The following is a 15,181-nucleotide window of genomic DNA, read 5'->3' as shown; positions in this document are numbered from 1 at the left end:
TTAATTGAAAGTCACAGAAAATAGAGGTTGTAGTGGCAGCGGCAGAGAAGTACTTGAGATTYCGAAGATTTACTGCAGAACAGCTGCAGGAGATGTTGAGTGGTAGTGGTATGTCCCCTCAGACCATTGGTCTGGAGAAGGACTAGATAGGGTTAAATAGTGYAATGGGTGGTGTTTTTTTATAGAGTACTAATAGGTGSTATGGTAATTTTCCTTTTCKCCAATTTTGATTTATTGTATCTAAGAATATYATGTAGGTAGGCCGTGAATGGCATCACACACTAGTACAGTAGGTGGCGGTGTGTGCACCTAAAAGTTGGATGCGATCCGCCAATTAACTTCCAAAGAAGAAGAAGAAGAAGAAGAAGGTAAAAATATTTAACGTCATCAGCGTGCTGCCAGTTGTATTTTCGACCAGAAGGAGAAATGGCTGCAAGGTTACTGCTCCGATCGTCCATCAGGGCCGCTACAACTTGCCGGGCSGCCCCGGTCCCTATTCTCACCCGCGGCATGGCTGCTGGAGGTGAGTCGGTAATGTTGAGTTTTTGGGCAGAAGCATCATATTAGGCATATTTGATGTCATGCCAAGGACAGACGATGCCAGGCAATGGKGCAAGGCTAGCTATCCTATTTATCAGAGCTAGCTAACAGTATAGTATTAGATGGCTGTCATAAAATGTTCCTTGTAACAAAATATATATATATTTTTTTTATGTCGTCCGTTTTTTGTTCACATGAAGTAGCTAACTGAGCAGATGTACATTTTTCCATGTTCTATATTGAGCTATTTTGTCTTTATAGCTACCTTAGCCAAAGATGGTGCATTAGCCATCTAGCTTAGTGTCGACTTTATTATTGAGTGTGGTTAGCGCGAAAGTAGCCCAGTGCTAATTTTGCTAGCTGGCTAGCTAATTCCAATCACTTCAGCTAGCTGATAAGCTAGTTAGCTAAGCTTGCTAGCAAACACTGATGATTACATGTTTTCAGGCATCCCCACCGACGAGGAGCAGGCCACTGGTCTGGAGAAGATCGTTATGAAGGCTGCCCAACAGGGCGCGGTACGTCAAGATTTTGGAATATTTGTAATAATATTTTAACGTCAGGTGTATTGCACTAACTAACGTTAGAACGCTAGCGTTGATGTAGCTCTCGAGAACCCAAGGCCAGGGTAAGTCTAATCAGTTTATTTATGATTTCTGGTAGATCATCAAAATAAAAAAAATCACATCACGTTTTTGTAATCATTAAGCAGTTTTGTTCATAATTAAGTAGAATACTTTTGGAAGTTAGTTGAACGTTTTAAAGGTACATTCCTATAACAGGTTGAAAATGACTCTGTCGCTACATCCTGTTGACAACAACCTTTGATAAATAGACCAATGTCAAAACAAAGGTCAGTTTAAATCAATGAATATGCTGAACCAGTTCATGATATATTTAAAACCTAAACATCAAATGTGTTACCTACACATGCATGTGCTACATTAGTCATCATATTATTGTTTATTTTTTAGAGCACCTTATGAACTGGATTTGCACCAATCCCCATGTTTTGACAAGTGGAGATAAATCACTCATGAATTAGTATGCGCTGTTGAAACTAACACAACTAAAAAAACACATGGAAACTGGAAATGTTGTTTACACCACTCGTTAGAAGACAAGTTACTGAAGACAGCCAGCTACATTTGAGTGATGCATTTTGATATGGGGGTGGCCGAAACGCAACACTTATTTGTCAATCACTTGTACCGCTATCGTGTTAATCAATAGAATGGGGGGGGGGGGAGAAGTAAGGTTGCACGTTCTATTCAAACTTAACTACTATAAAACATGGACTCTGGGAATAATATGTATATCACTAGTTAGACATGTTAATCCTGGCTTTTTGCAAACCTTTGGACTTAATTTTCATACCAGTGAGAAATTATATTTTTAWAGTACAAAYGATGCACTTAATGTACGCAGTTTAGCAAAGTTGCACCTGGCTTTAACACAGCCTCCAGCCAAGGTACGACACATCTTCTCACAATGCACTCGCATTTCCATTGGACCATTCCACGTTTCCGGCCGGAAGCAGGTGTTAAGGCGTCTGCATGCATCCCAGCCGATACAGTTCGGAAGAGTTTGTGCATATTTGGATGACATTTTGATGTTTATGTTCGTTTTGGGCTTCGCTGAGGTTTTTTGGGGCAAATAGTTTTTTTCTTGAGACATGCCGAAGTCTCAGGAAAATCTTCAATTCAACGAAAGACTACTTGTTTTCATGCACATTGACATTTAGAAATACTGCACCAAACATCTTGGATGTAAAATTGCACGACTAAGATCTCTGCAAAAACGTCAAAGTATTGACAGAATTCTTGAGGTTTCTTAGATTAATTCTGACTATTTTGAGGAAGCTAGGGCATCTCAAAATGGACAAACCTTACTATTGTTGCTTTTTGTCATTTTTTTGAAGCAAAGGTCTTTTACGGGAGTGTGCGAACACACTTGTTCGCCTGGCTGACTTTGGCTGACGGCAAGCCAAACTGAGGCATGCTGATGCCTTTACTCAAAACAACTTTGATAAACTGCATACAGTAAGTTTATCTTTTGTATCTGGAACATTTGATCTTGTTCATATGAAAGTTAATGGGCAACTCCACCATGTTTCAACCTCATTTTCATTATCTCATCCAGCACAATACCAGTGTCAACATATGTGCAAATTAGGCATTTCTATGTTGAAAAAAAATAAAATCTGGTAGACCTTTAACTTAAATGAAAAAATTAACTAGGCTAGTTGGTTAAGAACAAATTCTTATTTACAATGACGGACTACACCGGTGTTAGCAATTGATGTTATTCTTCAATAACACTGACCCCAAAGCAAATCAGGTGGAGAAAATATATTTATTTGAGAAGGACAAATCAGATGCTATGCTGCAAAGTGGACTTCAGTCTTCCCTGTCCTCAGTTTTTCTCCACAGAACAAAGGACAGGATGCCACTTATAACCCCACCCTAGCCTGGGGTTGACCAATCAGAAGTCCTTGCAGTACAACTGGGCCAATGACCAAATAACAATTATCCTGGCCCAGACTCGATGTACAGAACGTAGCTCTGAGTTCAGGAGTGACATTCCACAGATTCTAAACAGCTGTTGAACTGAAGACCAACTATTTACATTGACAATTCCCTATTGACCATTATTTAGTTTAGTACTCTTGTCTTTAGTCCTGTCATCCTCTGCGTTGTGTATTTATCTTCAAAATATTCTTGTACCGCCAGTTGTGCGCTGCCCTATGGGACTCCCAATTACGGCCGGATGTGAAACAGCTTGGATTTGAACCAGGGACTGGTTCTTGCACTGAGATGCAGTGCTTTAGACCGCTGCGTCACTCGGGAGCCCAAATCGTCAAGTTAAAAAATGAAAGTGCTATAAGCTTCACGGTGCCGTGAAGAGCAAAAAAAGAGACCCTCCCTTGGCCTAGAAACTAGGGTCATTATACCGTCATACCATACCGGGTATAGGGTATTAACGAATGTGTGAGCAAGGGGAGCTATTTCTAAAAACAAATGTTATTTAAAAAACTTGACGCACAAAACAATTTAGGCAACAGGGATCTTGATTTAGGAGGGGGTTGAATGTCTCTGCTGTAACCAAGAAGATTAATATTGACATCTAGTTGGCAAACTAAATGCATAGTTGGAGCTGGATATAATTTATTTGACATCTTAGATTTCTTATAGTTATAAGCGGTGGTGTAGCATGCAGCCCCCGCAAGTGCTCCCAAACAGTGGCGGAATTGCTATTTAAAAAAAAAAAAAGTTTTTTATAAGTTCCAAATGTTTCAAACTATCGGGTGCAAGGTGTATTTGCGTTTAGACAGAGCATTGGGGGAGCGTCGGGACATTTTTCCATAAAGCATATTAACACGCTAGAACTGATGTGCATCAAAAAATAAAGGCCAACTCTGCAAGGTGACGTCAGAGTGCGCAGCTGAACACTGTATGCTGGAAAACACTCGGTTTGTTAGTTTTGATTAAAATGAAACGGCTATTAATTAAATACGAATACCAAACGTGTTTTTGCATGGGTTCCACGAGTACTAGCTGGCTGTACTACAGATACCTGTTGTGGGAAAGACTCATTGTTATCTTTTCAGAAAACTGGTTGCAGTAAAAGCAAACCTGGAATCTAAGGAGATCCTGAGGGGAATAGACGAGTACCAACAGCTTTACGTCATGGAGGAACAACATACTCCATCATGGAAAGATCCAACTACCTCACAAATTAACTTTAACCTGAAAAAATTTGAACACTACCAACAAAAGGAGCTGATCAAAGTCAGGGGAAGGGAGCTTAAAGGGACACATTCGGTCTCAATGACCAATTTCCATGGGAGATAAACGAACGTAGTAAGAGACTGTATCCGGTACAGAGACAACTGAGGGAGAAGGGTAAGCGAGCCTTTCTCATTGTGGACAAACTCTTTATAGATGGACCGCTATTCCCGTGACGGCTCCATAACACCATGGCTGTACTAAATTCTACAGGGACTTCAGGGTATGAAAAAAGTATGGGAACTGTAAAAATATCTGAACACAATGAAGTGGATATGAACATACTTACTCAATTACATTTTCGCTTGTACATACACACCTTATCTCGCTCTCTTCTCACTCCCTTTCTTCCTCTCTCACCTCTGTCGATCTGTTTTATAATTTTATGTTTCTTGTTTCTTTATGTACTTGTAAACATATATAAACATGTAGACAACAAGCAGGGAGAAGTTGTCAGAATAGGGGCATTGGGGAATAATAACATATTGTACAGAATACATTTGTACTAAAGGTCGACCAAATATGATTTTTCAACGCCGAGGATCAAAAAAAGCCGATACCGATTAATCGGCCAATTTTTCCTTTTTTTTCTTTTTAGAAATGTATTTGTAATAATGACAATTACAACAATACTGAATGAACACTTAACTTAATATAATACATCAATAAAATCAATTTAGCCTCAAATAAATAATGAAACATGTTCTATTTGGTTTAAATAATGCAAAAACACAAAAAGTGTTGGAGAAGAAAGTAAGTGAAATATGTGCCATGTAAGAAAGCTAACGTTTAAGTTCCTTGCTCAGAACATATGAAAGCTGGTGGTTCCTTTTAACATGAGTCTTCAATATTCCCAGGTAAGAAGTTTTAGGTTGTAGTAATTATAGGAGATATAGGACTTTTTCTCTCTATACGATTTGTATTTCATATACCTTTGACTATTAGATGTTCTTATAGGCACTTTAGTATTGCCAGTGTAACAGTATAGCTTCCGTCCCTCTCCTCGCTTGAACCAGGAACACATCAACAGCCACCCTCGAAGCAGCGTTACCCATGCAGAGCAAGGGGAACAACTACTCCAAGTCTCAGAGCGAGTGACGTTTGAAACGCTATTAGCGCGCACCCTGCTAACTAGCTAGCCATTTCACATCAGTTACACCAGCCTAATCTCGGGAGTTGATAAGCTTGAAGTCATAAACAGTGCAATGCTTGAAGCATTGCGAAGAGCTGCTGGCAAAACGCACGAAAGTGCTGTTTGAATGAATGCTTACGAGCCTGCTGGTGCCTACCATCGCTCAGTCAGACTGCTCAATCAAATCATAGACCTAATTATAACATAATAACACACAGAAATGCCAGTCTTAGGTCGTTAATATGGTCGAATCCGGAAACTATCATCTCGAAAACAAAACGTTTATTCTTTCAGTGAAATACGGAACCGTTCTGTATTTTATCTAACGGATGGCATCCATAAGTCTAAATATTCCTGTTACATTGCACAACCTTCAATGTTATGTCATAATTACATTAAATTCTGGTAAATTAGTTCGCAATGAGCCAGACGGCCCAAACTGTTGCATATACCTTGACTCTGCGTGCAATGAACGCAAGAGAAGTGACACAATTTCACCTGGTTAATATTGCCTGCTAACCTGGAATTCTTTTAGCTAAATATGCAGGTTTAAAAATATATACTTCTGTGTATTGATTTTAAGAAAGGCATTGATYTTTATGGTTAGGTACAGTCGTGCAACAATTGTGCTTTTAAAACAAATATGGCTAGAACCTATTTCTTGAATTCTAAATATCAGACATTTGAAAGCTTTAATTTTGACCGTCATAATACCTCTGATGGCAGTAACTTTACAAGCAATAATTATGGTCAATTTAGAGTGAGAATAGTATCTAGGTATGGTAAGGGGGTGAAATAAGTATAGCCAGTTATAATTGTAACGGTTTAGCAGATTATTAAAAAAGATCACTTTTTACATGGCGAAAAGGAATATAAAATACTGTTTACAGGAAACTCACTGCATCCTTAGATGAAGTTGTGTGGGAAAAGAAATGGGGTGATGAAATAATTTTCTGTCATGGACYAAGGATCTCAAAAGGTGTGATAATTAATATCAACAAAAATGTAGATCTGAATGTGCAAATAGTCAGGGATGATTTGCAAGGAAGGTGGATCTTTTTGAATATGAAAGTGGACGAATAAGAGATTTGGCTCATTAATCTAGATGGTCCAAATCAGGATGATCCATACTACTTCGAAAACATTTAAACCAATTTATTGAACTTACAGGCAACAAATGGTCAAATCATTATGGTAGGAGACTATAACYGTGTTAAGTACCACAATGGACCGTAAAGGAAGTCACTCTATAAACTGTCATTGCCGTGCCCTTCAGGAAATCACAAATATTATGGACACATTAGAAATAGTGTATATTTGTAGACTAAAAAATGCACGATAGAGTAGACTTAATCGAGCTAGTTTCTTGTCTCTTTCTATTTTGCATTAAAGTTTTTTAATAGGAGACAGAATGCGATCGGATCATCATCTAATTGGCCTTCTCATAACTCTTATAGAATTTCCACGTGGACGGGGTTATTGGAAATTTAATCAAAGTTTACTGGAGGAAAACTTAGTTAGAAATAAGACAAAATAATTTATAATAGAATTTTTCCAGTATAACATAGGTTAAGCAATCCCCCGTATTGTTTAGGAAACCTTTTTAAATGTACCCTCAGAGGTCATTCAATTCCATATGTATCAATCATTTAAAAAAGCAGTTTCTGTCTAAAGAGACAAGACTAACAAGGGAAGACGGAGTCAACTATGATTCTCCGAATMATATTTTAAGAGGAAGCTAAATATTTTAMGCAGATGTTCTCTTTTCCGTCTCATTTTCTCCCACTGAATGAAGATTACGGTAAGGAATTCTTTCCAAATAATATAAAAAATGGAAWATTAACAAATGTACAGAAAGATCAGTGCGAAGGCCAAATTAGAGGAATAACTTGTTGAGGCCATTAAATCCTTTGTCTGGAAAAACCCCAGGGCTTGATGGCATGCTGGTAGAGGTATATCAAGCATTTTTTGATATACTAAAAGCTACATTTTTGTTAGCTTTGTTTTAACTACTCCTATAGAAATGGTAGTCTGTCATGTACTCAGCAGGAAGGTTTGATTTCTCTATTAAAACAAGACAGACTGGGTCTTTATATTTGCCGTCTATCAAAACAAAACAAAACTGGAGGCCCCTTACACTTCAATGTTGTGATTGAAAAATACTAGCGAAATGCATAGCACTCAGAATAAAAAATAAAAAAAAGGGTTTTACCAGGTATTGTTCATCCTGATCAGACAGGTTTTTTATTATTATTTTTTTTTACATGGATGATACATTGGAGATACGACAACTACTAGAAATAATAGAACATCATGAAACATCTAAGACCCCATGCCTGGTATTTATAGCGGATTTTAAAAAGGCATTTGATAAAGTAAGACTGGATTTTATTTATAAATGCCTGGATTTTTTTCAATTTAGGTGATTCTCTTAGAAAATGGGTAATAATAATGTATAGCAACCCCAGGTGTAAAATAGTAGATAATGGCTACTTCTCAGAGTTTTGAATTGTAAAGAGGAGTTTAACAAGGGTGTCCGCTGTCACATATCTATTCATTATGGCCATCGAAATATTAGCTATTAAAATCAGATCCAATAACATTAGAGGATTAGAAATCCAAGGCTTAAAAACAAAGGTGTCCATATATGCTGACGACTCACGACTTTTATATTAAGTCCGCAAGCTAGATCCCTGCAATGTCTCATTTGAAGATCTAGATAACTTTTCTGGACTAAAACCTAATTGAGAAGTGTACAATATTATGTATTGGATCTTTAAAAAAATACAACTTTTACATTACCATGCAGTTTACCTATAAAATGGGCTGATGCTGAAATAGACATACTTGTTATTCATATCACAAAATATAAAAATTAGCTCTCCACAATGAATTTCAATAGAAAACTTGTAAAAATAGATGAGATCCTGCAACCATGGAGAGGTAAATACCTGTCTTTATGGAGAAATTGCCCTGATAACTCCTTAGTCATATCAGTTTACTCACTTATGGTGCTGCCTACTCCTGATGATTTGTTTTTCAGATCATATGAGCAAAACAAATTTTGCTTTCTGGGACGCTAAACCAGACAAAATAAAGCGTGCCTATCTATATAATGAATATGAATTGGGTGGGTTGAGATTATTAAATATGAAAGCACTAAACCTTTCTCTAAAAGCTTCACTTATTCAAAAGTTTTACTTCAACCCTAAATGGTTCTCAAGTAGATTACCAAGAAAAGCTCATCCATTGTTTAAAATGTGCCTTTTTGTCTCATGTTCTATTGATTGAAAATGATACTTTGAAAAAAGTATCTCTTTTTCAAACAAGCATTGCAGCGCTGGCTACAATTTCAATTTCATCCCCCTTAAAAGAGAGCACAAATATTATGGCTGAACTCAAATGTGCTGGTTGATAAAATACCTGTATTTATGGGAAAGGGTACTTTTGTTCTTAAATGATATTGGGATGGTAGTGTTATGTCCTTCATGGAGTTACCAGAATTGTACGAGAAGGTCTGCTCAATCCAAGAGTGCAACCAATAGATTACAGCATTACCCCAAAAATGGAGGCAGCAGCGGGAGGGGGTAGGGAACTGGTCTGGCTGCCCAAAAAATGTCATTGCTTTAGAATCTTCTGATAGGCTAATTGACATCATTTGAGTCAATTGGAGGTGTACCTGTGGATGTATTTTAAGGCCTACCTTCAAAATCAGTGCCTCTTTGCTTGACATTATGGGAAAATCAAAAGAAATCAGCCAAGACCTCAGAAAAAAATTGTAGACCTCCACAATTCTGGTTCATCCTTGAGAGCAATTTCCAAATGCCTGAAGGTACCATGTTCATCTGTACAAACAATAGTACGCAAGTAGTAACACCATGGGAACACGCAGCCATCATACCGCTCAGGAAGGAGACTCGTTCGGTCTCCTAGAGATTAATATACTTTGGTGTGAAAAGTGCAACTCAATCCCAGAACAACAGCAAAGGACCTTGTGAGGATGCTGGAGGAAACAGGTACAAAAGTATCTATATCCACAGTAAAACGAGTCCTACATCGACACAACCTGAAAGGCCGCTCAGCAAGGTAGAAGCCACTGCTTCAAAACAACAAAAAAGCCAGGCAATACTATCAAATACTAATTGAGTGTATGTAAACTTCTGACCCATTGGGAATGTGATGAAAGAAAAAAASCTGAAATAAATAATTCTCTCTACTATTATTCTGACATTTCACATTCTTAAAGTAAAGTGGTGATCCTAACTGACCGAAGACAGGGGATTTTTACTAGGATTAAATGTCAGAAATTGTGACACTGCATCTAAATGTATTTGTCTAAGGTGTATGTAAACTTGCGACTTCCTTAGAAATCCGAAGAGGGTGGCCAGCAGAGATAGATGGGAGTTGAGTTGCTGTGCGAGAGAGAATGATGGTCAAAGTAAAAAGTATGTTTTAAATGACATTGAGGGTCAGTATTTTTACAGCTAATGCAGGTTTGCCTGAGGCTGATGCCGTGCAGGTGTTTGTACACACACTCCAATTCAAATACACGGACACACACGTAATAGTGCCAGACATGCACTCAAACATATTTAGTTGGCATTGCTGTTCTGATCAGTTGTCCTTGATGTCCTTTATTTTTTAAATTTCTTTGCATTCTGTTGTTTTTCTTCTCTTTTTCCTCTTTAGTTCATTTTGTTGTGGAATGGAATTATTTGTATTTTTATTTTTTCTTCTTGGGGTGGGGACTGTGGGAGTGGTCTCGGATGGTTGATGGACAGCTATTGGGAAACTGTAGGGGGGAATCTTGGCGAGTTCGGGTTCATGTTTTTTGGGCTGGTGGGAGATCTGTCAATGTGCCCCTGAGCAGGGCATTGACCCTGGATGCTTCTGTGTCGCTCTAAATGGGAGTCTGTTGGATGACTGGTGTGTAGTTGTTGAGCGGCTTCACTGCAAGTATATTGTATGTTTCGGATATTCAATCAAATAAATTAAAAAAAGGCTAAAGGGGACGTCCAATGGCCCAATGTAATGCAATGGAATTTGAGTTAAGGGCTTGTGTTGAGGTAAAACGGCTGGTATTTTGTCAGTTTGGCAGCTAGGTCACACTCTATCAGTTTGACAGTGATCTTCGACTCTTTCTCCTTCTCCCATCTGGCTCTCTGTCTGTCAGCATTTGCCCTGGTCTGATATTTACCTCCCTTTGGCAAATCTAACCATAACTCTGTCCTCCTGGTGGCCGGTGATTTTATTTGAAGAAAAACTGAAATCAGTTTTTTTTAGCTCATTTCTACCAGCATGTAACCTGTACAATTAGCGGTGAAACAACTCTAGATCACCTTTACTCCACACAGAGACTCATACAAAGCTCTCGCACGCCATTTGGAAAACCTGACCATAACTCTATCCTCTCGTTTTCTGCTTATAAGCAAAAACTCAAACAGGAATTACCAGTGAAACGCTCAATACAAAAGTGGTCACATGAAGCGGCTGTTAAGCTACAGGACTTTCGCTAACAGACGAATATGTTCTGTGATTCATCTGAAAACATTGACGAGTTTACAAGATAAGTCACTGGCTTCATTAACCCTCAAGTCTAAGCCAGGGGGGGTTGTTGTAAGCTAAAATATGGATTTGTTTTGGTCTTACCAAGGATCGGTTTTAATTTTAAGACTCCTTAAGGTATAAAGATATAAATTATTGGATGAAACATTGAATTTGGCATTACTGCTATTAGCCAATAGAAACGCGTTGAATAAGTCCCCCAAAAAATCCAAAGGAAGTTTGTTCTGAAGTGTCCTATATATGAGAGATGTATAAGAAAGATCAGGATTATTATTATATATATATTTTTTTACATGTATTTATCCCCTTAGTTTAGTGCCTAAAATATCTCATTATATACTTCTTTTTTTTTAACCATCATGAGGTTTGTGGGCATCCTAGAGCTGAAGTGGTTCAGTAGTGGTCATTACACTTTGTAGGCCAAACCGTTTGGACACTACAGACATTTTTGTGAGAAGATCGCTCAAGCTCTGCCATCTTTCACCGGAAAGGGCGATATCAGTGGATGTTTTGGATTGAGACGCAAAAACAACATCTCTCTAGCTTAACAGACAAATTTTGATGGGGATTTTATGTTACTTAGATTTCCATGGGGCTGTGTAAGTTTATAGGCTAAGGGTTTTAAGTGCATCAACGGCGTCGTCCCCGGTGACCGTACGTACATATCCCAACCAGAAGCCATGGATTACAGGCCACATCTGCCTTGAGCTTAAGTCAAGAGCTGCCGCTTTCAAGTAGAGGGACACWAATCCGACCGCTTATAAGAAATCCTGCTACGACCTCAGAGCCATCAAACAGACAGTGTCTACACAGGACTAAGATTGAATCTTACTACGCCGGCTCTGATGCTCGTCAGATGTTGCAGGGCTAGGGCTGTGGCGGTCACACACTTTTGTCAGCCGGTGATTGTCTCACGGTAATTGACCGTTAATTAACATAAACATGTTTAGTATCTCCTGGCTTCCARGCATAGCCTACAAGCTACTGACACAGACCTTTTTGGAACATCTACATTTAAAACTAATAAATCGATGTCAAATATTCTACACCATCACAATAAATCCATTATTTTACACAGGTCTAAAGAAACATAATTTGAAGAAAATGTAGTACAATTCAGAAGAACAGAATAGCATGCGGAGTTGTCCTTATGTTAGGCCCTGATATGGCTATGCCACATGGCTGTCGGCTACGGMAGTTAATTTAGCAGACAAGATTTGCTTAGAATTCCATGGCATACATTTTTAAGTTTATAGTATGAGGGATACAATTGAACATAGCTGAATAAAATAGAAAGGATATTTTCTCCAAACGATTTCAAAGGAAGTGCGCACATGCAGCTGTTCTGTGTTGAGCTGCACACCATCACGCTCATTCYCAATTTGACAAGCACTTGATAATATTTTCACCGACCCTTGAATTTCCCGGCAGCATCCCCCTTGTGTGACCGTAATGCCCTCTAAAAAAATCCATGCCTTTTGTGGCCTTGGGCTGAATATAATAATTGTAATTCCCGGCTGCCGTGCTCCGAAGCCCCTCATTCACTTGGCTCCTTCAGATTGGAACCAATGCATTTCAACTCATAAGTCGGCTACAATTCAATTAAATTCCGACGCCCATATTGAAAATGTTAGAGGTTTCCATATTTAGCCTAATTTTCATCAGCCAACAAGATGAGTAGCCCTAACGAAAAGCAAAGCCTATGTCAATCTACTATCCCTAATAGTACAAAAGTTGACCTCATAGGCTTATAGCCTACTACCATGTGCGCATTGCTGCGCTTAAAATGTGAAGAAATCACATAATAGCTTTTCAACATTTTAAGCTAAATGTTCAAATAAACCTATTAAAATTATAGGCTGATCATTTCTTTGTTAGTGGGAAAATGTACAAAATCAGCAGGGGATCAAATACTTTTCCCCCCTCACTGTACATCTCCCTTAATGTCAGCAAGACAAAGGAGCTGATCATGGACTACAGGAAACGGATGGCCGAGCACGCCCCCATCCACATCGACGAGGCTGTAGTGGAGCATGTTGAGAGCTTCAAGTTCCTCGGTGTCCACATCACTGCCAGCTGATGAAGCGTGATTCCTCACTCCAGAGAACAAGCTAGTGTGGGCTACCACTTTGTGGCGGAGCCATTTTTGCTCCTAGACGTTTCCACTTCACAATAACAGCACTTACAGTTGACCGGGACAMCTCTAGCAGGGCAGATATTTGTCAAACTGACTTGTTGAAAAGGTGGCATACTATGACGGTGCCACGTTGAAAGTCAGTTCTTCAGTAAGGCCATTCTACGGTCAAAGTTTGTCCTATGGAGATTGGGTGGCTGTGTGCTTGTGTGCTTGATTGTATACACCTGTCAGCAACGGGTGTGGCTGAAATAGCCAAATCCACTAGTTTGAAGGATACTTTTGTATCTACCTTGATTACCTCGGACCCCTGCACATTGACTCTGTACTGGTACCCTGTGTGTATATAGCTAAGTTATCGTTACTTATTGTGTATTCCTCTTATTTTTCTCTGCATTGAGAAGGCGATGGTAATTTAAGCATTTCACTTAGTCTACACCTGTTTTACGAAGCATGTGACAAAATATGATTTGATGTTACTTGGCTAACTTAGCTAYGATCATTACAAGGTTTCTTAGTGGGCTTTGCCCTTATTGTAGTTCACTCTCTCATACTGTATAAGTCTATTACTGAACCTGCCTTGTTTGAATTCCTTCCAGGACCCCTACAGCATGCTGAAACCCAAGGAGTATGCGGGCTCCAAGGCTGACCCTCATCTGGTGCCCTCCATCACCACAAAGAGGATTGTGGGCTGTGTCTGTACGTGACTGGCTTCATATTAGTCTTTCAACAGCTGTCTGGTAGCTTTCTGTTGCCAGAAGCRATTCCACTCTCATTTGTCTTGGCTGTCTGATTGTTGTAGTCTCTGCTCATATCTAATCTCTCCTTCAAACACTCTCTGCCTCTTCTCTCCCTCTCTCCCCTTCCCCTCTCTCCATCTCTAGGTGAGGAGGATAACACAGCAGTGGTGTGGTTCTGGCTTCATCAGGGCGAGGCTCAGCGCTGTCCCTCCTGTGGCTCCCACTACAAACTGATGCCCCACGAGCTGCCACACTAAAATATATACACCCTCTATCTATTATATACATACACACATTTTCTCTTACATTCACTCTGAAAGATTKCAGCTTCTTTAGAATGGGGTAAAGTGGGGTTAGACAGTGATGTCAGAAATCACAATGCTCTTTCAGGAAGTGTATTTGCACTGGGAGTAGGGGTTTCTAAATTTAGAATGTTCTCTGTGCACTTTCTGGTTTCCTTTTCTGATTTCTTTGCTGTCCAATTCTTCTTTYTCTCATCCTAGCGTCTACTTGATGATCTGACCTCAATGTCGTTCTGTGCTTACAGCACCAGTTATTGTTATAAACGTACCAAAGGCCTAGGCTTTACAGTGTGGGACACAATGTTATTTTTCAAGCAATTCTATTCAAACAGCAGTTTACGTTGACGTATGTACTGTACAATGTTACACTTGGTCCAGTTACCCCTCTTATCAAACCAATAAACTCMTAACTCCTCTTGCTTTTTCAGTGGTGAAGTGTAGATTGTGGTGGTGATAGCGGGACCCTTGTGGTGGGTTGTGTTATGTTCTGTATATGTACCACAGTTTTGTAAGTCTCTCGATATGACTTGCTTCTGCTACATGTGGCCAGTCACCAACACCGTTTACCATCAGATTATCCCAGTTCTGTGCTTCCCTGCAGATGTTCCATATTCTTTCTATATAATGAGTACGGTTACATGCACACAATACGATTTATTGTGGGTAGTCAGATGACTATAATGGTTTGATTTTAAAATGTTCACATATTTTGCAAGAAGAACAATTTCCCTAATAATCGTGTTTACATGGACACATGAAGTCAGGCTACCTGATGGGACTTTGATGAATGCAGAAAATCGCCACTCAAAGGTTCTACTTGACCGACCATGTTATTTTTGGGAGTTCGATCTAGAAGCGAAAGAAACGCACYCCTATTTAGGCGAGGTGCTGGTTAGCGGAGTAGAACACWTGAAAAATTAAAGGAGAGCCGCACACWCTAGGGGTTCAGACGTAATAACCTAATATCCAACGTTTAGATA

The 15,181-nt window shown here is 39.2% G+C and overlaps 1 protein-coding gene across 1 annotated transcript; it reads left to right on the top strand.

Moving 5' to 3' along the window:
* The first annotated feature begins 384 nt into the window (after positions 1-384).
* Positions 385-14,616, top strand: cox5ba (cytochrome c oxidase subunit 5Ba). The gene is made up of 4 exons (XM_023987455.3): positions 385-523; positions 988-1,058; positions 13,759-13,858; positions 14,044-14,616. Exons 1-4 carry the CDS (start codon positions 427-429, stop codon positions 14,154-14,156), a joined length of 381 nt encoding a protein of 126 aa, XP_023843223.1. The 5' UTR covers positions 385-426; the 3' UTR covers positions 14,157-14,616.
* Positions 14,617-15,181: the final 565 nt, after the last annotated feature.

This window comes from Salvelinus sp. IW2-2015, linkage group LG5, assembly GCF_002910315.2.
Source record: "Salvelinus sp. IW2-2015 linkage group LG5, ASM291031v2, whole genome shotgun sequence".
Lineage (NCBI taxonomy): Eukaryota > Metazoa > Chordata > Actinopteri > Salmoniformes > Salmonidae > Salvelinus > Salvelinus sp. IW2-2015.
Note: the sequence above shows the minus strand (reverse complement) of the source record. Positions and strands in the feature narration are given on the sequence as shown.